This window comes from Citrus sinensis, chromosome 8, assembly GCF_022201045.2.
Source record: "Citrus sinensis cultivar Valencia sweet orange chromosome 8, DVS_A1.0, whole genome shotgun sequence".
Taxonomy (NCBI): Eukaryota; Viridiplantae; Streptophyta; class Magnoliopsida; order Sapindales; family Rutaceae; genus Citrus; species Citrus sinensis.
Window position 1 is genome coordinate 11,010,844 of NC_068563.1, and position 24,583 is coordinate 11,035,426.

Here is a 24,583-nt window from a genome sequence, read left to right on the forward strand (position 1 = left end):
AGTATAATATTCATTTATGAAATTAAGAGAGTCTATATTAGGAATGTTTATGAAACTAAAGGGGTCTCTGGGGTACGGGTGGCTTTTTTCCAATTACTTTTTAACGTGCAGATTAACTGTTTTTTATTTTTCACAGTTTCAGATAATGTACAGATTAACTAGTTTTAATTAGCAATTTGCGTTGTGATAGTTCGCAGGAGAACTTTCAGAATAGTTTTGTTCTTTGCTCCTCTAATCGATGAATTTTCATGTTTTTTTTTCTTTTTTTTTTGGAAAATAAAAAATAAAAATTTATGTTTGTATGTACGATTTCAATAGCGATAAACAAAATTGTAGAAATTCTAATTAATGCATCTTTAAAATAAATTATATTTTTATTGACATTTGTAAATGTATTAATATTTAACCATTTATTTCCACATGAAAAAAATAATTCATCACCTACCAGGCTATCATCTTTTGCTCTTTTAAACCCAAAAATTATTAGATAGAATAGAGGTGGACAAATAACCTAATTCTATCCAAAAGTTTCGGGTTTGGATCGAATGTGGATTGTGCCTGAAACTCGATCCGACGACCTTTTGGCTGATCCGGTAGGATTGTTTGCATCGAGTTTTCGGACCATCCGAACGCAGTGGCAACTAAGTTAAAATGAAAAAAAGAGGGCCAAATTAATCCAAAAACCTAATTTCTGCTACTGCAACACACGCACAGCACAGAGTATTCATCACAACAGCTCTTTCACCAAAGCCAAGCTTCCAGTCTCGCTGTCTCTCTCCACCGTGACCGCGCCAACTCTCAGCAGCCTTCTCGCTTGCTCACCTCCAGATCAGCCGTCGTTCATGGCTGTTTAATATATGCTATTTTATTTTTATTATTATTATTTTTTTTGAGTTGAGTTCAATCCGAGCTCCAATTTACTCGCCCCTAAATTTTGCTGAACGAAGCCCAACCTTGGTTTATCACATACTTGGGCCGGCACGTTAGAACAGCGATTTTTAGATTTACTAAATGCCCCACAGGAACAGTTTAAACAGCCCTCTCAATATCAATTTTCATTGCTGTCTGTCATTTGGCCTTTTTATAGGCGACGGTTGAAAGTCAACTTTATTCTGCGCTTCAGGACTTTTAAACTGTTTCTTTGGCAAACGAAAATCTAGTTTAGATTACACGACGTCACTGAATTACGAAATTACACTCAACGAATCGGTAAATGACGAAATCGTTTGAACATATTTCCATCTATTTTCGTTGCTGTCATTTCCTAAAAAGATAGCTCCTCTTTCGTCATTTAAGTTAAAAAGTTTTCTATCCTCAATGTTGTACGAACAACTGAACGGAAGGAGAGCATGTTTTATTACCGCGTGTCAGAAGTGATCTGTACAAATACAATTTTACCCCGCTTGATTCATCCTTTATTACACTATAACTAACTCAAAATTGCTGTCATTATCCAAAGCAGCAGTCCTCTTCTGTCCACTTGGGTCAAGCACTGATAACGAGAGTTCATATCAACCCCTGTCAAAACCTTATTCTTACCAAAATGCCATCACTGATCACAAAAGAAATTATGAGATATCAAGTACCTAACTTTTAGAGTTTCTTATTTGAATACATAGTTAGTCAATTTCTTTACAATAGGTCCTAATCCCATTCTCATGAAATAATTACAAAGTAAAATCTCGATAAATGAATATTCAATAACTTATTAATTTAATTAATAATAAAATCTTCTGCTCCTAAGTTAAGCTAATGTGCTGAATTAATAATTTCGTTAAATGCATAACATAATAGTTTTTTTGAAATCTTTTCGGGCTAATGAAAATATAAATGAATAATTAACCAATACAAATAATAATAGTAAATAATAAATAACATATAAAATTCATAATATTTAGGAGTTTTTTCTTCACAGCTTTAATTTTCTATGTATTTTAAGCATCTAAAACACTTCGTTCTTCTACCATATTTTATTTGAGAAGTACCTATATCAACTTTATATTTCTGAACAATGTACTTACATTAATTTTTCCACTTTCATGTACATCTACACAACACTTATTAAAAGTATATGTGATAACTCTTAGAATTCTATACTATATATGTAAACATATTAATTTTAGCTACATCCATTATTTATGTCTAGTATATGAATTTTTGTGAATTTTGGTCAAAAGGGCAATATGTGTATTAAAATGTATTAGCAAATCTAAAAAAATGATTTACTGGAAGTTAAATTACATAATAACAAAGTGTAAAAACTAAAATTTTATGGCTCTATAAGTTTGTAGAAGTTAATTTAATAAATTTAATGGGGCTAAATTAAATAATAATAAAATTACTTACATAGATTGCTGTGGTCATGAGCTGGATTCGTCTGTGATAAGATGATACAAGTAATTAAAATATAAAACTCTTCCTAAATTCATAATTATTTATTTACTAATAAATTTATAAATGATTCATTTAGTGATAAATAAATAACCTTGCTAAAACAATATTTAAATATAAAATATTATTTAAATTTTTACTTTTAATAATTAATTATGATTAAGGACCTAATTAATACAAATGAAAACAACGTTTTAGTTTCCAGAAAATTGTAAAAATATGGGGAACTTAATGATATTACTTTAAAAAATAATAGCAGTCCACTTTTGTTGCTCCTTACTCTTCACTTAAAAATTTGTTGTTTAGAGGAAGAAATAGAGAGAGAGGGACAGGGGACATGGCGACTGGCTTCAACAGAGCGGAAGCGGAGCGGTGGCTGAGCGTGGCCGAGAAAGTATTATCGTCACATGACTTCCAAGGGGCCCGCAGCTTTGCGATCCGCGCACGTGAGTACGACCCGAGTTTCGAGGCTCCCAACCAGGTCCTCGCCGTCGCCGACACGATCATCGCCGGCGAGTCCATCATAATCACCTCCAACGGTAACCAGTACCATGACTGGTACGCGATTCTCCAACTCGCTCGCTTCACTCACTCCATCGAACTCATCGCAACTCAGTACCGGAAACTCGCGCTGTTACTCAGTCCCGAGCGGAACCGCTTCCCCTTTGCGGATCGGTCCTTCAAGCTCGTTTACGACGCATGGTCGATACTGTCGAATCCCGCGAGAAAGATAATGTACGATACGGATTTGCAGCTGAGTCAACTCGGTGAACGACCGAGGCAAACTCAAATGCCACCTCCACCTCAGCCACCGCAGCCGATACAGTCGCAGCCGGTCAGAAGAAGCCCGCCTCCTCCGGCGAGAAGGAGCCCGCCACCTCAGGCTAAAATAAGTCCGCTTAATAAGGACAAAGGCGTAAGCAATAGGACAGTAGAAGAAGAGAGGTCAAGTTCGAATAACGTGACTGAGTCGACTCACGAAGCTCGAACGAGTCGGACCGAGTCGAACCGTCCGAGCGAGGCAGCGTATGAGGGACCGCGTTTCTGGACGGCGTGTCCCTATTGTTACATTCTCTACGAGTACCCAAAGGCTTACGAGGACTGTACGCTCAAGTGTCAAAACTGTAAAAGAGCATTTCATGGGGTAATGATTGCGTCACCGCCTGTGACGGAGAAAGATACGTATTTTTGTTGTTGGGGTTTCTTTCCGGTTGGTTACTCAGGCAATGCGAAAGACACGGGCGGAAATTTTTCTAAGTGGACCCCGGTATCTCCTATGTTTGCTTGCCCGAAGCCAGGGCAAAATAATAAGAAGACAAATAAACGAGTTCAAGTTTTGTATGATGAGGTGCTCATTTCTGATTCAGAATCTGATCCTGAGGAATCTGATGATGAGTGGGGGAGTAATAAGAAGAAAAAGAAGGCCAAAAATGTTAAAGGAAAAGGGAATGAAGTTAGAAAAAATGTGAAAAGAACCCCGGTTGAGAGGGGTAAGAGGGGCAGCCAAAATCAAAAGGAAAATCAAAATGCGGGTGGTAATGTGGATGGAATGGTTGGGACTTCAAGTGGTGGTGGTGGGGCGAGAGTTCTTAGAAGTAGCGGAAAGAAGCAAATGGGGAATGGGTTGGACTTGAATGTGGAGTTTAGTAATGAGTTGGAAGAGCCGATGGCGGCAGTGCCACCAAGAATGAATCCAGAGAATGGAATGGAGGATAATATCGATGGTGTCTTTTTCGAGGGGCTTGACGAGTTTTTGAGTAGTTTGCCGATACTCAATGTGGTGAAAGATGATAAGGTTAAGCCAACTTAGTGAAGTAAGACTCTCCCTGTTGTTGATGATGTTCATTGCCCTAGTTGCTGTTGTAGTTTTGGTATGTTTGTAGTAGTTTAAATCATGTAGAGGTACTGGCTCTGGCATTTTGGTTGCTGGGAGTTGAAATCTAGTATATATTTTTGTGCAATAAGGTATGTCTTATTGCTGACATTAAGTGCTCCCTCTTTTCATTGTGGATTGGCATGCTTTTTAAGTATGGTTTACTTATAATTTAGCACGATAAGTAGTTTCTAAAATCTTGAACATATATATATTAATTTTTTTCCTGTTAAGCTTAACTAGGAGCCTCATTACTAAGCCGTCCTTAAGAGCTTCACTAGGAGCCTCATTAAGCTTTATATCAATGAACATGATTTTAATCTTTTTGAATAATTTTGTTTGATATGAACATGCATATTTATTTATTTTCTTCTCTTCCTGTGGCCGGCTAAACTATCATTTATTTATTTTTATCAATTTTAAGTGTCCAATGCATATCATATGAAATATTGTTTTTCCTTTTAATTGTTATTGATGTAGTTCAGGAGTGGATTGTTTTCTTCCTGTTTGGTTGTTAATCATGCAGTAGAATATGGCTGAAGATATTTAATTGTGAGTTATATAGTTTAGACTTTCTTTGGGAAAAAGAAAAAAAATCCCATTCAAGTTGGTTTTAGGTAACACTAATATATGTTCTGGATAGATCTAAATCTGATGCACTCTTATAAACTCTGAATGTATAAGTACAACTACTATTTTTTTTTTTCACCATTTCTTTTTTCCCTTTTTCTTTCATCTGTGAATGTAAGAGTCAAATCTACTTGTCTCTCGTTTGAGAAAGATGTGAAAATCAATATTTTGACATTTATTCTTGTAAATAGAATCATTGTTTGTGGTTTTCGTGTTATAAAGAAGTATAGCAATAGTTATGAAATGAGAACTAGAATGGTGGTGGTGGTGGTTATAATGATGGTCTCGGTGGTGGTGTGTTGGGGATGAATGTGATGAACAAGATAAAGTTTTCATGAAATTAATGAGTAGTCTATGCGATGTGAATCACTTTTACTGTGTTGTTATATCATTCATACCTATATTCCCGTAAAAATCATACGAACTATTTTTTATTCAGATAAATGCCTTATTGTAGTAGCCAAATCACAATATCTTAATCATTTAGACGAAGATGCCTTCAGACTTCATATGAAAAGGGAAACAACTTGAAGGCAGCTAGAATCACTATGCCATCTGCTTATTGTTGTTGTTTTAACCTAATATTTAGAAGGTTAACTGATTCTCATGCGAGGTAAAAGGAAATGTCAATATAAATGAATTAACATGAGTATTTTAGATCTTGCCCTTCAAAACATTTTTATATGGTTTTGTTAGAGCAACTCCGAAAGGCTCATCTAATTATACTCTTCAAATACTTATTTGCTTACCTATGAAGCAAATAAAAGAGCGAAGGAATAAGCTTCCTTCCAAAAGGCTCTTCAAATAGAAATAGATTTATATTATTTTAATCAAATTTGCTGATATGACTACTTTCCAAAAGTCTTTTCAAATAAAAATAGGTTTAGAAATGATTTTGTAGTGATGCAAATATAAAATAATAGTAATTGAAGAACAAGAAGTGGAACTTCAATATTGAAGGGAGAGAAGTGAAATCTCATTTGAAGAATCTCATTTAAATTTGGCTGTTTACTGGGTAATTTAGTTGGAGAGGAACGAAAGGATTTCAAGGAAACTTTAGAAGAAGATATCAGGGGAAACTCTTGAAGAGGAAATCAATGTTTTTATGGGCTTCTGTTCCTTAAGTATACCGATGCTCTTCTCTTTTTTCATTTTGGAAACTGGGATACTGTTTTGCAGTAATAATGCTTGATGTTGCCATTTTTTATAGGACTACACTACAGGATACTTTTTTTTTTTTTTTTTGTCCTTCTAATACATCTTTTATAAGTATTTGGTTACTTATCAAAGAAGGAATGGAAAGGCTTCCCATCTAGCTGTTGAGTGGCCCTTGGAGATGTAAGTAGGATGGCAGGAAGAACAACGTAATGAAGAAAACATATATTGAAAGGGGCTGTCCCACCACTTCTTTCTTTTTTTTTCTTTTTTTTTTAAATAAGAAGGCTAAAAAGGAAACTGATGTTTAATTTATGAATGCATTGTTCTCTTTCAGAATATCTGAGGTCCCTTTAAATTTGAATCTACATTTTCCTCTATTTTTCAGTTTAGAAGAATAACTATTATATTATGGTGTTTCTTTTTGAGGAGTGTCTTTCATTATATACGGGTATTGAATAATTTTAAGTTCAATATGATATATCCTTCTTTTGTTACTCTGTTAGGTTTTTGGTGGATAATATGTCCTTGATTCATGGATGGCTCCTTGATTCGTGGATGGCTCGTTCGCCCTTTTGTCATCCTCGCATGCACTATGACATTCTTTGTTTCTTCTCATTTAGTTATTATGTATATACCTGTATATATATCCCTTCTTATTTCCTCTTTATGAATAAATTTTATTGTTCCCAAGAGGTAGTTTTTGCACAAATGGATGAAGGGGAAGCAAGTGGTTTTTAGAGATTAGACTAGTATTGTTTGCTAAAGTTACTTTCCATTTCAAGTCAGATGATGGGAAATACAAATGAGAAATGCGTTCACTTTGCATAAACTGTTTATTTTTGAACAAATAACTCTAACTCTCAAATAGATTTAGTAGAAAGTGAAAAATATATTGTTCTTCTATTTCGCTTTCTTGCTGCCGCTTCTCTTTCTTTGTTATTTTTTATTTTTTAATTTTATTTATTTTGGTTAATTTCTATTCATCCCCTGTTGTTTTGACTATCGTCAACCCACCCTCAACCTATTGAAAACATCAACCGAACGCCCATTTACCATTCAAAAGTTTAGGGTAAATGCAGGTTGCGTTGGTGAATGCTTCCTCGGTTTTTGTCTTCTTGATGGTAAATGCGGGTGGGATGATGTTTTCAATAGGTTGGGGTGGCGGGTTGAAGATAGTCAAAACATCTAGGGGTAAATATAGTTGACCCTTTATTTTTGCTCAAAGAAGATCTTTCTGATTGGTATTATTTTGCTAGATCGGTTTCTTCCTAACTTAAGTTCCCTTGCTTATTTTGGTATGACATCGTATTTGACTTGGTTGTCTCCTGAAAAGTCAGGATTGGTAACAAAGTGTCGTCTCTTCATCTGTCTGTGTACTAACTATGTGCATCTTTTTATGTGATGCAATTTCTGAGTGGTGTGTAGTTGATTGGACAGAGATGTGCGTTTGCTGTTGAATGCTAAAAGATCAGTTGCTGGAAGCTCTAAAGGAGAATTTATCCTCATGGATACAAAGTAGGTTGGAAGGATGGGAAATTAGTCACATCTAATTTCTTTTCTTCATTTTATAATTTGCAAAAAAATTGTGGTAAGGGGTTGGCCGGTGGTATCTCTTAACTCTTCAGTCTGACTTTGGGCTACCGAATATGGCTTCTTGCACCTTCTTGTGAAGCAATGAGCATGGAAGAAACAAATGTATTGAGCCTTGACTCTCAACCTCTTACTATGTTGATATCATTGGTGTCATATAATGCCTGCATTAGTCGGTAATTCATTCTAAAATTTATTCAACTAGTTAGATTTTATTTTATTGATCTCCAGATTAATTGTTGGTTTCAAGGTTTGCTCCTTTTATTAAATTTCCTTCTCAAGATTTGGTTATTGTTGGTGTAGCAAAATCATGGAAAACCACGATGGAAAGAAATGAAAATTTCTGGTAACTCTACTTCCTCTACTAGTACAATGTCCATTATATGCCATAGGTATTTGGTAGATCTATCTTGTTAACATCGTAGAAACATATAACCTGAAGTATAAAACAGTTCTATAATGGACCAGACCAAAGCTGCGTACCTGCTTTCAAGCATTTGGAGCATGTTAACTTGCTCTTCGCTGCACAGTCTCTTATTTGAGTTTCTGCCTCTACATGTGCATTTGCTAGGACTTTATGCATCACCGAAATACTCAGTCTTTAAGCCTTAATAATATGGCTGGACTATGTTTGGGATTTAGATGTTTCATTGTAGCTTGGCACAAGTAGTATTAGAGCTTCTGTTGTGTTTCTATGCTTTAATTTCTTATGGTAAATTGTCAGTTGAATTTTGTAAAGGCTAATCGGCAGTTGAAGTTGATGATCCAGCAGGGCATCTTAATGTGCTGTAATGGTTGATGTTTGGGTAAAATCATGTAAATGATTTTGAAGCTTAACTTCTCTGTAAATGATTTCCCACATTTTTGTAGGCGAATTTCGGCAATTCACTCAAAACACAGTAAGATCCGACTGCATTAACCGATGAGCGCGCATGCACTAGGATAGAGAAAATCAGCGTCCGTTAGGAAACAGACATAGTTATGGCCCAACCAAATAGCCCGAGTGCAGCCCAATTTAGTAAGCATGTTTTGGGATTTTTGTTTTCGTTTTTCTAATTACTATCGAGACCCGCTCTCACGGAACTCTACTCACCTGAGTACCTAACAAAACTTCCGCGGTTCTGACAACAGAAAGTGAGGATTACGCGGCAGAACAGAATACGCCTTATCCTATTTTCAGGATTTATTTTTTAATTTATTTTTGTAAAGAAAATAAATTTTGTTAGCGTTGGACTTTGGTAGTCTTCTTATTTGTTTATTACACTCATGGTAAGAATTTAAATCTCGACACTCTCGTGTAGGTTAATAATGTTGAAGCTTTTAGAATAATTATTATTAGTTCTGTAAAAATAGTCTGCTAGAATAACAATATCTTTAAATTTAATGATTTTATTTTTTAATTGAATAAAGATGGTTTAAAATTTTATAATAGGATAAAAGCTTATTTAGTTCCTATATTTTAAGATTAGTGTCTATTTAGTTCCCGTATTTTTAAAAATACCTCGAAATATCCATGCCGTTAAAGTATTGATACCCCTACCATTATTTTTTATTTCTTTTGGTTTACTTTACAATATTACCCTTTTATAATAATTTTTTTGTTTGGACATTAATAAAAATAAAATAATTGAATTACCAATTTAACTTTAAAAAATAAAAAAATTATATATATATATATTTGCAAGCATCATTTGCACACTTGATAGTGTGCATATAATTTTTGACATAATTTTTTATTTTTATTTTTTAGAGTTAAATTGGTAATTTAATTATTTTCTTTTTATTAATGTCCAAACAAAGAAAACTATTATAAAATGATAATATTGTAAAAGTAAGCCAAAATAAATAAAAAGTAACGGTAGGGGTATCAATACTTTAACGGCATGAATGTTTTGAAGTATTTTTAAAAATACAGGGACTAAATGGATACTAATTTTAAAATATAGGGACTAAATGAACTTTTACCCTTTATAATAAACGTGAAGATACATGTGATATGAAATCATTTTAAATATAAATTTAATTCTCAAAAGTAGAGTTATTTGAATATACTAAATTCTTTCCTACACCATTTTTAAAAAAACTAAGGATATATTTGATATTGTTTCTAAATTAGTATTTTATAAAAATAAAAATAGAATGAAAATAATATTTTATAATTGTTGCATTTTAAATTTAAATATAGGTCTGGTATATTTTTTGTATTCTATATTTTAAAATTAAAAATAATAATATGTGTTCGGCAATCATAATTGACAAGAATAAAAACAATAAGTATGTGTTCGGTAATACTACTTTCAGAAATATTTTTTACTAAACATTTAAGCCACACTTATAACTAAAAAAGATTAGATTTAAAGAATAGATTTTTTTAGAATCCAACAAATAAGTTTAATTAATATAAGACACGAAATATTCCAAGTTTAATTAATATAAAACATGAAATATTTCATTTATTGTTTCATAGCTAACTAGCCATCACTGCAGTGACTAAACAAAACAAAGTCCATATAAAAGTACTTAAAAACAAAATTGAAGTAACAATTCACATCAACCCCAAGTAGTGGGTTTCAGTTCAGCGCAACCTTCAAAATTAGTTTTGATCACTGCCCATACTTGCTCTTCATCTCCTCATTGAATTCTTTGGCTTTAACCTCATCAATTTTGGCTGCACTTGCGATGGACTCCTATTGCACTTGAGCAGCAATAGTCGCTCCACCAGCAGCAGAAGCAGCAGCAGCGATCCTCAGCACAGCAGCAGCAGTCGATTTGCCACCAGCCGAAACAAAGTAGAGACGCAGCACCACCACCACCACTAGTTGAGATGGAGCTGAGACACAGCAGCAACAGTCGATTTTAAAAGTTACAATATTAAAATATTTTATAAATATTAGTTGTTGTTTGGAAGTTAAATTGATCTGATTTTACATTCGTATGATGAAAAATTAATTATATTTTTACTAATTTTGTCAAATTATTATTTAAAATTGTACTTGTTATGTACTATTAACTTTTATTTTATAGTTTTTTTTTTAACAACAACTATAATCTAAAAGCTACAACATCTTAATACCAAACAAGTCTGTCTTAACTTATGCATTTTAAATAGTGATATGATATGAGCAAGTCAAACTGGATGTGCTCTGTTAAGAGCTCTTTAGGAAGTCAACAAAGCGGCATCATGTATGATGGACCAACTAGTGTAATCTAAATTTTTAGATTAAATTGAGCAGTTGATAAGTAATCTCAATGTATATGTAATTAGCCATGGCAGAAATGGGAAAGATAAGATATTTAAGTATAATAGTATGGATGTAGATAAAAAAAGATATACTAATATTTAAAAAAACAATATAAATAAAATATATAATAAAGGCTTTAGTTAATTAATTGACTACTCAAGTTTGAGTCATAAGAGAGATAGATGCTAAAAACTATTATCATCTATAAAATTTTTAGTTCATCTTTTCTAAAAATATTATGTTGCTGTTAAGGGTGCCAAAATAAAAAAAATGAACTGAATTTGAGTTGAACTTTAAATGAATTGGGTCAAAAATTCTGAATATAACCAAAATTTAAGCCATGCACTTAAGACCAAATTGATATTGAGCTCTTGGCTAAACTTATTTGAAGAACCTTAGCATGTTAAAAAAAATTTAAAAAAAAAAAAGATCAAACAAACAAAACAAAATTATCTTGTGATACAAGGCTAGTGGGGAATAGTCATGTTAGAAATCTCATGGAAGCCCATATAAGACCAAAACTCATGTTTAGGCTTACCCTGGGATTATTTATACTGTTTTATGTTGACTTAACAGTGTATATATTTGTAGGTCATTTGTTGGTGGGTTTTCGGAGATATATTTTAAATCAAACAATGTTATTATTTTTTAATATAAAGAACAATGCTTAATTAATATTTAGAAATTGAAATAAGTGGATAGTAATAGTATAATATCATGGGAGAAGAAATACTTGTGGCATTGTTAACTGACTGATCAGTTGGCTTTAAATAATAGTCAGAAGACTCAGAACATTTGTTTGATTTGAAAGATTGTAAGCAGGATATAACTAAGTTATTGCGAGCCATTATTCTTCAAAATCATGCTCTTTTGTTTGTTAATACGCATACGCTAACCGGGGGTGCATGAACAACTCAAATTGCACATTCTTGGCGTGATCTTGAGTTTGGTATTTCGGGTTAGGTGTTTGACAAGTAACCCAAATTTAATTTTTAATATCACGAGTCCCCTCCAAAATTGGCTAGCCACGTTGCCTCACCCAGGCTATATTTTATGGCCTTTTTTTTTGGGTGAAAAAAGTAGAGGGTAGGAAAGCTTGAATGCTTTATAGCCCCTCTATTTTTCTCTAGAATCCAAACTCAACTCAGATTCAGTAACTCAGATTCGGGTGACCAACTAAAGAAGGTCAAAACCCTTAAATTCTCAGACATCACAATCTAGCATTCTAAACAATTTGCTTCCTATCTTGTTGGGAAAAAATTAAAGTTTAATGGTGATAATTTCTGATGAATAAATAGAGGAAAACAATTAAAACAGAACTTAACAAGGAAAACTGATTAAACTAGAAAATAAACTAGAAATCATTATATTTGGAATTCTAACAAACACTTCTGCTATCAAAAAGGAAGTATAGTTATGTATTTACTACCATAAAACTGAAAAAGTAAAAATCCAGAGTTGATCAGATCAAACATTAAACATTGTTGATAGCGTTGCTTCCTTTCTGCAACTCCAGGCCACCATTGGAGACGAAATCGTCTTCTCCGACATAACGGGACCAGAACCAGTGATTCTTCCAAACTTGACCCATTTCTTCAATTGGAATCCCATTCGTCTCAGGCAAGAAGAAGAAGATAAAGATGGACATCACCAATACGAAGAATGCGAAGAAAATGAACAAGCCAAACTTGAGATGGCACAGTATGTTCAAGAAAATTTGTGCCACTACGAATGTGAATGCCATGTTGACAGAGACATTCACGCTCTGTGCCGCCGATCGGATTTCGAGTGGGAAAATTTCACTAGGCACCAACCATCCCAGGGGACCCCAAGACCAGGCAAATGCAGCAACATATATGCAGATGAAAAGCACGACAACAACGGCATACCACTTGGGTAATACTCCAGGATTCCCATCAACTCCGAACTTAGCACCAATGCAAGCAGCAACAATAGCCTTAGACAATACAAATAAGAGTTAAGTAGCAGATGTCATGAATTAAATAATAGTTAAAGAGTAAGAGTTAAAGCTGGTAACAAATATCTAGTACCTGGCAGATTAACATTTGAGTGCCCCCTTCAAGGAAGAGAGATCTCCTTCCCCACTTGTCGACGCCGTAAATAGAAACCAATGTTGCGCAAGCATTGACAAGGCCGGTGATCACGGCGGACATGAGTGATGCGTCATTGCCGAAACCAATTGTGTTGAACAAAACAGGAGCGTAAAACATGATAACATTAATGCCAGTGAGCTGCTGGAAGAATGGAATTAGAATGGCCATGGTAAGGTGAGGCCTGTACTTCCTTTTCAACAAGTTCCCCCAAGGATGTTCAACTTGCTTAGATGCTTCACTGGCTGCAACAAGATCATTGAACTCCTCATCAACATCATTAACGCCGCGAATTTTCCTAAGTTTCTCTCTGGCTTCATCGCGCTGGCCACGTTCAATCATTGAATTTGGTGTGTCCGGGAGGACGAGTGAGCCGATGGTGATGATGAGGGCAGGGACCATGGCGCCGCCTAAGCTCAAACGCCATCCCCAGCCACCCTTTATCTTAGCGAAGAAGTAGTTCAACACATTGGCGATGAGGATTCCAATTGTGATTGACAATTGAAACCCAATGTTCAGTGCTCCTCTGTACTTGTAGGGGGCCATCTCGGAGAGGTACAAAGGCACGGATTGGTTTGCGAAGCCGATGCCGAAACCAAGTAAAAGTCGGCCAAAGATGAGCATCCAAACGCCTTGGGCGAAGCCATTGATTAAGGCACCGGCGAAAAACAGGACGCCACCGAATAACATTGACTTTTTTCTTCCGAATTTTCTCGTCACGGATGATGCTACCAGCGATGATAGTAAAGCAGCCAAGTATAGCGAAGACGTGAACAGTGTCAACGTCTCGCTGTTGTATTGACAGTACTGATTCGTTGATGAGTTTGCCTGTTGCTTCCTGTACACCGACGGGAAAAACCTCTTCAAAAACGAAGGCATTGAGGTCACACCACCTGTCAATTAATCATTAAAATCATAATTAGCCCCCCCAAAAAAAAAAAAATCAATCAAACAAAAGATATACGAGTTGCGTACGAACGAATAAATTACAGATATCTGCACTTGAGAATTTACTAATTTTTAGTAAATATAATTACCTGAAATCCCAATGTCGTAACCAAAGATGAGACCACCCATGGCAGCAACAATACATGTTACTGTGACGAACGGGGTAAGTTTTCCTGGGTAACCTTTGCCATTACCATTATCAAAAACGCCGGCAGCAGGCATAGTTTCCGCCTTTTATTTATTTATTTATTTATTTCTTAATTTTAAGAAGTATTCTAAAAACACAGCAGACAGTCGAAGATGAATAGGGAGAAGAAAGAAAGCAGAAAAAATTGGACGAAATTGAAGAGCTGGGAGGCTTAACATAAGAAGAATTTACATTGGTTTTCGATCAGCACATGCAAGTGTTTATATAGATAAAATTTTAATTGTTTTCCGAATCCTTTTCTTATCCGCAATTTCATTAAACAACAACTCCGTTATTAAAGAAAATATTATTTTGTTTAATTTGTATTCCTTATTTAATTGTGATTTCTGTTAGGAAATACGTGTCCTCTTTCAGTGAGGATTTATAAATATTAATTATTAAAATAAGATATTTTCTATAAATTTCTTATTACTAATTTTCTTATTCAGAAAAATTCCTATTTAAAGGAAAATTAATTTTCCCTTTGAACTTAACTTATTGGAGGAGGAATATAATTAGTATAAGAAAATGATTACTTCTCCTACAATAAATAATCACTACATAGGGAGATTGAGTTCATTTATTTGCATAACACAAAAATCAAATTTCTTTGTAAGTAGACAGTTTCTAATGTGAGAAAGGTGGGTTGATTGAGAGATTGACTGTTATTGGGATTTTAGTGTAATTATTTTCTAGAATGATTGTAATAATTTTTTCCATAGTGGATTTTTTTCTCTCATCATCTTTGATGGCCGTGATTTTTCTTTGGTATAAGATTATTTCACGTAAATTCTTGTGTTATGTGATTTGTTTTATTCTTCATCTATTTTATGTATATTGTTTGTTTGATATTTTGCTTGCAAGATCTTGGGTGGGATTAAAAAATTTTGTGGCAAGTAGTATCAGAGCTAGAGGTTATTTTGCAAGGCAATTATGTCTACAAATAAATTTTGAAATCCTATGAGGATTAAGGTTGAAGTTTGGTAGAAGAATCAATTTTGTTTTGTGGTAAATTCAAGTCAAGGATGTATTGATTCAATCTAGGCTACACAAAGCTTTAAAGGGCAAACCATCACTTGCTTCTAGCTGTAACTTTACAAAATCTATTATTATGAGTGAAGAAGATTGGGAAGAATTGGATGAAAGAGCTACAAATGCTAATGATTATGTCTAGCAAAGAATGTTCTTGTGAATATAGGAAAAGTTCATTCGGCAAAAGAACTTTGGGGGAGATTAGAAAATTTGTATTAGACAAAAAGCATTTTTAGTTATTTATACCTTAAGGAGCAATTTCACAAGCTGAAAATGGTTGAAGGTACAAAATTTCTAATCTTCTTAGCGTTCTCAATGGCATCATGATAAAATTAGAAGCTATTGGAGTTAAAATTGAAGACGAGGACAAGGTACTTAGGCTATTGTGGTCGCTTCCAACTTTCGACAAGCATTTGTTGCTTACTTTAATGTATGAGAAAGATCTTGAAGAAGTTACTAGTACTTTACTTTCAGAAGAACGAAGGTTGAGTGATAGAAGTAACGAAGCTTCTAATGATCCAGAATCAATAGTTGATAATTGAAAGAAAAATAACTCCAAGAAGAAAGAAGTCTTTTGGGTGTGTGGACAATCAGGACACCTTAAAAGAGATTGTTAGAAAGTGACTGCAGCAAGTCCTACAAGTGGCTCTATGTTAGTATATGAAGATACTAATAGTATTGTTGTTGGAAAGTCTCTCATTTTTTATGGGAGACGATAGTACCTGTAATAGATGATGAAGGCATCCTTATGGCTAGTTGCTAGTACCATAAAAGAGGTGTGTTATTGCTAATGGGTCCGCAAGATTTGCCCACAAGACATGGTTTGACATTAATGCAAAGTGTGTGGTAGAATTTTTTATGTTGATGGTTAAGGACTCTTAAAGAAGCCAAACATGAGAGTGGTTATTTTCAGCAGGGTAACCGATATGTGCCGAATATGTATACTCTAGATAAGGTGGAGTGTGATGATTCTCAATGTAGATAATCATGGATACTGTATAAAGCATATAATTTTATCCTTGGTGGAGTGATTTTGATAAGATCTATGTGAATGTGGTTATGGTGGAATAAAGAAGGTGAAGACAATATAGTTGATCTTGTTTTATCTCTTAATAAAAAAACTCGCCAAGGCGCACTACTAGAAAAATGGGCTACCATGACAGAGAATATCTGTCATCCGACCCCTCTTATGATAGAGTTTCCATCTGTCATTGTAGCCCCTGTCATAAATCTATGACAACATTTCTATCACATGTTCTTGTGACAGTGTATATCTATCACGCATATGTCACGAACTAAGCGACATCGTTTTGCAAGGCTTTTGAGAATTAATTGGAAATTTTAGCAGGTAATTTAAATTATATTGAATTTGGTGGGCTTTTTCAAAATCTTTCATGTATTGATGATTCACATTCTCTGTCATGAGATTTAAGGTTTAAAAAAAATAAAATTATTATTTTTAATTTTGAAATTATAATAATACTAATTAATATTATTTAAATTCCAGAATTTTGAAATAGAAATAACAAAAGCCACATTTTTAAATTTGAATTAACTGAGATAAAAATTACATTCAAATTCATAATAACTATCAAATACCAAATATCACCATATACTAAAAATTTCAATTACTTGAAACTTCCAACAAATAGTATCATCAAAATACATGGTGAATCAAATCCGTAAGAATAGCTCATAAATTCTCTACAATATTCAATCACTACCCCATCATTAGAAAAAAAATTAATTCGTAAAAAGAACACTGATAGTAAATTCCCAAGAGCCACCAACATCACCTGAAACACAGATTACATTTAGATGAGTGCTAGAAGAATATATATTAGTGTATTGGCCACTTACAATTAACCCAATTCATGATAAAGTATTTTTCCAAGATTACAAATTAATTAATGAACAACATCTAACAAAATCCATCAAAATTCTATCCTCTTCTCTTGATTCCCCTATTCTCGTAAAGTTTCACCATCCTTTTCTTTATTTCTACTCTTTTTTTTAATCTTCTCTTTATTCTTCTTCCACTATATTTGTTCAAATTTGTTTATCAATCTAAGTTCTAAAACACATATATTACACTGAGACTCCAAGCAACGCAAATCCATTTAACTTGTTCATTAGGGCAAGACAATCTTGGCTAAGAAGCAACATGTGGAAGTATTTCAAAATGACTAGAGAAAGACTTGCTCTAGAACTATGAAAATTAGCATATAAAAAGAAATAGAAAAACACTAAATAAACAAACCACCCAAAGATTTCATCACATAAAGCAAGGGCAAATTATGTGCGAGTTCATCACATGAAGCAAGGGCAAAATTATTATCACATCCCACTTCACACAACTCATTACATACCTTACCTCAAGAACAAGTACTTTGAAAAATTACGGATATCATTTGGCCTGGAATGATCAGCAGAAAATAAAAACGTTAACAAAGTGCTGCAGCAATGATATCAGAACAATTTCAAACTTAGATAGATTCTCACTTGGGGAGTCCAATATTCTCATCAAACCTTCGACTTTTATAAAATATCACCAGATGGAGCAAACCAACTCAATCAATTTCCAATCCAACAGTGCGTATATATCATATATCAATATTGAGAACTGGTAAGTGCAACATGGTCCACAAACCAAAACATTTCCAACTAATAAAGCACAATATGTGACAAATCAACTAAAAAAAATATCTTCCAAAAAGTTCAACATGTCAATTAAGAGAAAAATTATAGGATTCATATCAGTGCATCCATAATGGCCTAGTTTCTCTGTCAACAAGTTAGTCATAAGCACAAGTCAAAATAAATCATTTCACTGAAATGCTAGAAGACCAAGCAAATAAGCACAATCACCACCACACAAAGCATTTGCATTTCCAAAAATGTAGTTCACAAAGATTTTACAGAAGATATCTTTTTAATAGAAAAACACAAGCACCAATCAATTGTAATGGGTTTGAGAACTACCAAAGTAGTTTTCACAGTTGAAGAACAGTCTCTCACAAAAATTCACTTTATGCGAATACCTCTGGTGAATAGATTTTGCATACATTTTGGTGGACCTACCATGTGCTCAATATATTTAATAAATAAAGGTGAGAATAATAACAATACCTTAGATGTTGTATTAGGTAAGGCAAACGTTGCTTCAATCCGAACTCTCCAAAAGGCTTAGAAACAACAGAAACATTCGTTAATTGTATTTCATTAAGAGTAAGTCAAATCAAAATCACATATACCTCTAAATTTGGTTAACTTGTCACTAAGGAAATTATTCAGTGTGCCAACAACATTGAAAGAAAGACAGGGCAGAGTGTCTAGACTGCTGTAATTGCTCGTGCCTGAGCAACAACATCTCCATTCTTCTCTAACTGATTTATCTGATAAATAAAAACAATCATGTAAGATTGTTATCCAATTAATTAAGTAAACAATGTTAAAAGTTTGTATCGTCACAATCTACTCAATAACGAACAATAAAGAAGTAAAAACAGAGAAGCCATCACTCCACACTCAAAAATTTCTCTCACTTTCTCGCCAGCCAAACATTCATTTTCCTCTCTCAAAACCTCATCTTACCACTCAAAACCCACTAAATTTCAGCTCAAATTCTGCCAAAATTTTACCTTAAGTCTAAGACGTAGTAGCTAACTCGCTGTCTTTCTCACGTCGCCAACTCCTCGTAGTACAATCTTCTCCGATCCGACTCCATGTAAATAGCACGCTGCCACTCGCGTGTCACGGAATCGTTCCACGAAGGCCATAAAGCGGAGTGATTGGCACGTTAGTCCACGAGCTCGAAGTCAGTCCTTTAAGGCCATGGAACGGCTTTATTTTTTTCCTTTTATTGGCATAATTTTAGGGATTTTGAGAAATTTATGGTGATTGTTGTCTCTTCAAAAAAAAAAAAAAGAACTAATCACTTACCTCTCCTGAAAGAAGTCAGTAACAGTGCCTCGAACTTGAAGAAGATCAGTTGTTCAAGCTATAAAAGGGAAATGGGAATAGCCAGCAAGCTGTGGAGTGGGGATAAAGATGACGACAAAGACAAACAACAACAATTTGTCATCGGCAAGCGTGATGGTGTATTTTTGTGTGATTCGATTTGGATGTAGAAATTAGGGTTTTCTATGTGAAGTTCAAAGGAGTGTCCAACACTTAGAATTTTTTTTGAAGGCTTCAAGACAGGGTGTCCTTCAATGCCCAAATTGGCCAATCTTAAACTCACCGTTTCATTACTATATTAATATGCTATCATGTGCAAGTGACAGATAAAAGAAACTATCACAAAGCTATCATGTCTTGTTGATATATGAAAATTCTATCACATGTGTGTCATATTTTTGTGATAAATGACTAATTTTTTTATATCTATCACAAAAATTCTTTCATAATAGCCTGTTTTTCTAGTAGTGGTGGAGATTGTTAGAAAATATGTTTCCTTTTTCAATGAGAATTTGTAAACCCCAAATAAAGATATTCACTAGACTTTTCTTATTTAGTAGTTTTCTTATTCAGGAGAATTCTTATTTAAGGAATAAGTAATTTCTCTTTTGGGACTTAAGTTATTTAAGGAGGAATATAAGTAGTACAAGAAAATGAATACTTCTTCTACAAGAAACTGTCAATATATATATATATATATATAGGTTGGATTCACTTATTTGTATAACACAACAATCAGTTTTCTCTACAAGTACACAATTTCTAGTGTTAGATAAATTGTAGGTCTATTGAGAGATTGGATATTATTGGGTTTTGGTGTGAGAAAAATAATAGAGTCATTGCAGTAATTTTTCACATAGCGGATTTTTTCTCTCGTTGTTCTTGCCGGCCGTAGATTTTCTCTGATATAGGAGTTCTCTACGTAAATTCTTGTGTTGTGAGATTGATTTAATTCTCCATCTATTTTCTTTTTATTATTTGTTAGATATTTTTACTTATAAGATCTTGTGTGGGATTAAAAATTCCCTAACAATTTAGATTCTAGTGATCTACTTTATCAGAGTAAGATTAAAATTATGTTTATAAATAAGGATGTAATCTCTTTCAATTTCGATCTCTTATTAGCTTAGTCAAATCCAGGAATTGGTCGCAAGAAAAAAATACTATAAAACTAATTAAACCTGTTAATCCTGCACTTTATAAGTTATAATCGCCTGCACCTAATAAATATTTTATATTTGTATATGTATACGTGAGCACGACAACCATAAAAATATTAATGAATGCCACATACACGCTGATGTTTGGAATTTTTGTTATATTTTATTGCAATCGCATGAAATTTGAAATTTAGGAATCTATTGAAGCCATGCTGCGCATTGGATTGTCGAGTAAGTACTTAGTGGAACGGTGGAAGTGTAGACAAATCAGAAGTGACAAAGTACTAGGCTGCAAGGATCCTAAATTATCTTCTTTCGAGACAACGTACATTCTTCATAGGAGGGATGGCAATGGGCACCATCCGATACATATTTGCCATTATTAAATCTATATCTACGTAAAATTTAAATTAGCAAATCTATTTGTAGTTGGCGCAAGTTTTTATTTTCTTAAGAAAATTCGTCTGATGCGGATTTTGACAATTACTAAACTTAGAATGGTACTTATGGATTTTTAATGGGATTCCACACAAATATTAAAAGGTATTTTTAACAAAACCTAAAAATTTAAATTATAAAACTCAAATATAAATTTATAACAATAAACTAAAATTTCAAATATAAATTTATAACAATAAACTAAAATTTCAAATAAAATATTCAATTCTAAATCTATTCAATGTAAATGAAAAATTAAAATTTCAACATTAATCCAACACTAATTTTCAAATATATGTATGAAATACATAAGTCCATCAAATTGCAAAAGTGCTTTCAATTAAAAAAAAAAAATACAAACTAGCATCCAAAAAGTAACAACATAATTATGCAAAAGTAGCAACACTGCACCAGCATCAATTATCGTCTCATATTCTCATTTAGCACAAGCTCTAAAAGTTAAAATTCTTCATTTCATTTGCCACTATTAGCACCCATCTAACACAATTCCTACAATAATGATTTAAGATTAGTATTTTCTAATCAGTAATACTTTCTAAACATTAATCCGAAGAACAAAATTATAATAAGTATATAATAATTCATAATTTTATAATAATTGCAACAGGTATATAATATTCCATAAGTATAATTTAAAATTTAATAAGTGTATAATAATTCGTAAGTATATAATAATCCATAATTATGTAATGAAATTAATTTGTATGTAAGCATTATAATAAGTATTAAAATTATTAAAATTTTAAAAAAATAATTGAAAAATGTGCGGGTTGGCCCGAATATTTGGCATATACCAAACTCGCCCGTGACCTAGTGTGAGTTTTAATTTTTGATACCAAACCTGCCCGTGACCTACAAAATTAGCAATAACTGGCAAGTTTTGATGGGTGGGTTGGAACATATTTGCGGGTTTATGGGTACTATTGCCATCCCGACTTCATAGAGGGATTGGCATGCAGTTTATTTATCTCTACAATCTTTGTTTAAGAGGTGGTAAATATTTTTTTAGTCCCTATTATTGTACAAATTTTATTATACTCGCAAGCACACAAATCTATTGTAGAATAGATTTTGTGGTGACGAGTGTTGATTCCATGAGTAGGTAGATTTAATTATGTGTATGGTTAATTTTCTAAGTGTATATGTGAGTTGGTTGGAAGTGAAAATTTTTTTATCTTAAGATTTAAAATAAAAAGGTGGAATAAATTAAAGATGAAATCAATGCAAATGAAATACTTGAGTCTCTGGATTTACACTCAACATTCACTATGAACTTAATATTTTCATTTTAGTTCTGATTAATTTATGAGGGGAGTATTTCCACTCCTTATAATCCTTACTCTAATAAATATGGTATCAAGCATTCAGTGTGGGAAAGGACAATGATCTTCCATTAAATGTAGTGTCAAGAATACGTTGCGCCAGACGATAATAATTATTTTGTCGACAACGTGGCAAGATCATCCACTAAATAGCTTGGATACACTCTCTGTCGAAATTGACTCAAGACGACTCACAAAATACTAGAGGGAAATTTTCTCTCTAATAAATATAGTGCTAAGTGTTCATTGTGCCAAACAGTAACAATCTTTCACTAAGGAGCTGGTATACGTGCAAAATTTAGACAAGATACATTATCTGTCAACAGTGAGTCAAAACAACCACATAAATTAGAGAGGAAAAGAGAATAAATTTACCTAATTAAGCGCATGGATCATGTTGAGACTTCACCTTCAACCCAAACTTCAAAATAAACTAGCCACTCATAATTGAACTAGAGGTAAAATAGTAATTTTATTAAAATACGTAGAAAATACAAGATGAAGAGAGAATTACATCAAATTAGAGCTCAAAAATGGATTCAAGGCTATCAAATTAAGGGGAAGCTCTTTATTTATAGATACAATGGGTAATTCATAGCCACTAGATGAAAACAATTTGAACACTCAGGATTGCGTCACGTGGCAAGCTTTGATTGACTGGAACACATCATTAGTTAACACCACATCAACATTTCGATCCAATTAGATGTTACCACGTCATCGGTCAATGCCACATCAGTATTTTGGTCCAGTAGCATCCTGTCACATCATCAGTCAATGTCACATCATCAGTCAATGTTACCTAATTAGTCAATGCCACATCATTGGTCCAATAGGATGTTGTCACGTTATCGGTCAATGCCAGATCATCGTATCGTATATGTGAACAGTACCGTATATATGAACAATACCATATACGTGAACAATATCGAACACCCTTTTATGCTCCTCCTAAGATTTTCAATCATTCCGAGTTTAAAAGTGTCATTTGTTTTGCTGTCTGATTTCTCATTAGTCGTGAAATGGCTAAATATCCCTGAAATACATGAACTACTTAATTTATAATAAAACAAACAAAATAAAATCTTAGAAAATTTAAACATATAAAAATAGAAATGTTAGTGAGATTTAGAGCACGAAATGACAACTTTACCCTTTATAAATATGTATTTTCCAATACTCATCATCTATGTTTTGATTTAAGTACTCATTTAGTTCCTATATATATTTTAAAAAATGTCTCAAGATATTTTTGGTATTAAATATGTTACACTCCTACCCTTACTCCTTTTTTTTTTATAATAATACCCTTACAACAATATTCTTAAGGAGAAAAAAAATTAATTTATCAAATAAGCCTTAAAAGAAATATAAAAATTGGTATAATTTTTTTGTTATTATTTTACTTTTAGGATTAATTTTTTAAATTAGTTTGTTTATAAATAATTGTTAGTAAGATTGCTATAAGGATATTAAACATTGTTTAGAGTTGGGTAGTACTAATTAATTTATAAAATAATAATTAGCAACATTGTTGTAGGGGAGTAGAAAATACTAGTTTTTTTAGAATGATATTTATTGGTTAATTTGCTAAGTAATAGTTAATTTGTTTATTAACTTTTTCAATAGATAAATAAATTGATGTCAAGAATATTATAGTAAGGGTATTATTGTAAAAGTAAAGAAAAAATAAGTGCAAGCACGTAATATATTTAAGAGCAAGGGTGTCTTGAGGTATTTTTCAAAATGTAAGGACCAAACAAACACTTAAGTCAAAATATAAGGATTAAATGAGCATTTACCCTTTCACAAAATATATATACAAGTGATTTTATAGTAATTTTTTTGATGGGTTTTTAACTCTCTTACCAATAACTTTGAAAATTTTAAACTGAATATAGGGGAGTTGTAGGAATTTTAGAATAAATTAGAGATAATATAACCAATTAGTACATGTAAGATTTGTGTAAATTAGTTTAATATAATTACCACTCACATGGTGGTTTTTCAAAATAAATGCACGTATATTATATCATTATTTACTTATTGGATGGTTAAAATATTATCTCAGATATGCTATAGAACTTCTCAGGGAGTTAAAATAGACAAGAAATATTTCAAAGAAATAAGTTAATATAAATATATACAGTAACGCATGAATTCGCTCAAGTAGTTTTAAGCAGTTTTCTTTAATTGACTACTTGAGTTTGAATCATGACCCATGAGAGAGATAGATGATAAAATTACTATTATCGATGAATTTTTTTATTTATCTTTTCTAAAATATTATGTTGATGTCTAAAAATAGAAGCTTGGCTGAATTCAAGTTACGTAAGTTATGTGTATTCTTCAGTGTACCCGAGGCACTGTTACGAGGTGTGTGAATCATAATTTAGAAGGCATGGAAGCACCTAAGGCTAAATTCATATTGAACTTTTGGGTAAAATCATTCGGAAGACCTCAGCACATAAATTAAAAAAAAAAAAAAGTGTCTTGTGACACGAGGCTAGTGGAGAATAG

General features: G+C 33.0%; 2 protein-coding genes across 2 annotated transcripts; one reads left to right on the forward strand and one right to left on the reverse strand.

The window, feature by feature from the left end:
- The first annotated feature begins 2,665 nt into the window (after window positions 1–2,665).
- Window positions 2,666–4,379, forward strand: LOC102626239 (uncharacterized). The gene has a single exon (XM_006487442.4). It carries the CDS (start codon window positions 2,729–2,731, stop codon window positions 4,199–4,201), a length of 1,473 nt encoding a protein of 490 aa, XP_006487505.2. The 5' UTR covers window positions 2,666–2,728; the 3' UTR covers window positions 4,202–4,379.
- Window positions 4,380–12,358: 7,979 nt separating this feature from the next.
- LOC102612704 (sugar carrier protein C-like) lies at window positions 12,359–14,165 on the reverse strand. Its single transcript, XM_006487469.3, has 3 exons — window positions 14,033–14,165; window positions 12,936–13,888; window positions 12,359–12,841 (listed from the first exon to the last, which is right to left on the reverse strand). Exons 1-3 carry the CDS (start codon window positions 14,163–14,165, stop codon window positions 12,359–12,361), a joined length of 1,569 nt encoding a protein of 522 aa, XP_006487532.2.
- Between the last annotated feature and the right edge of the window lie 10,418 nt (window positions 14,166–24,583).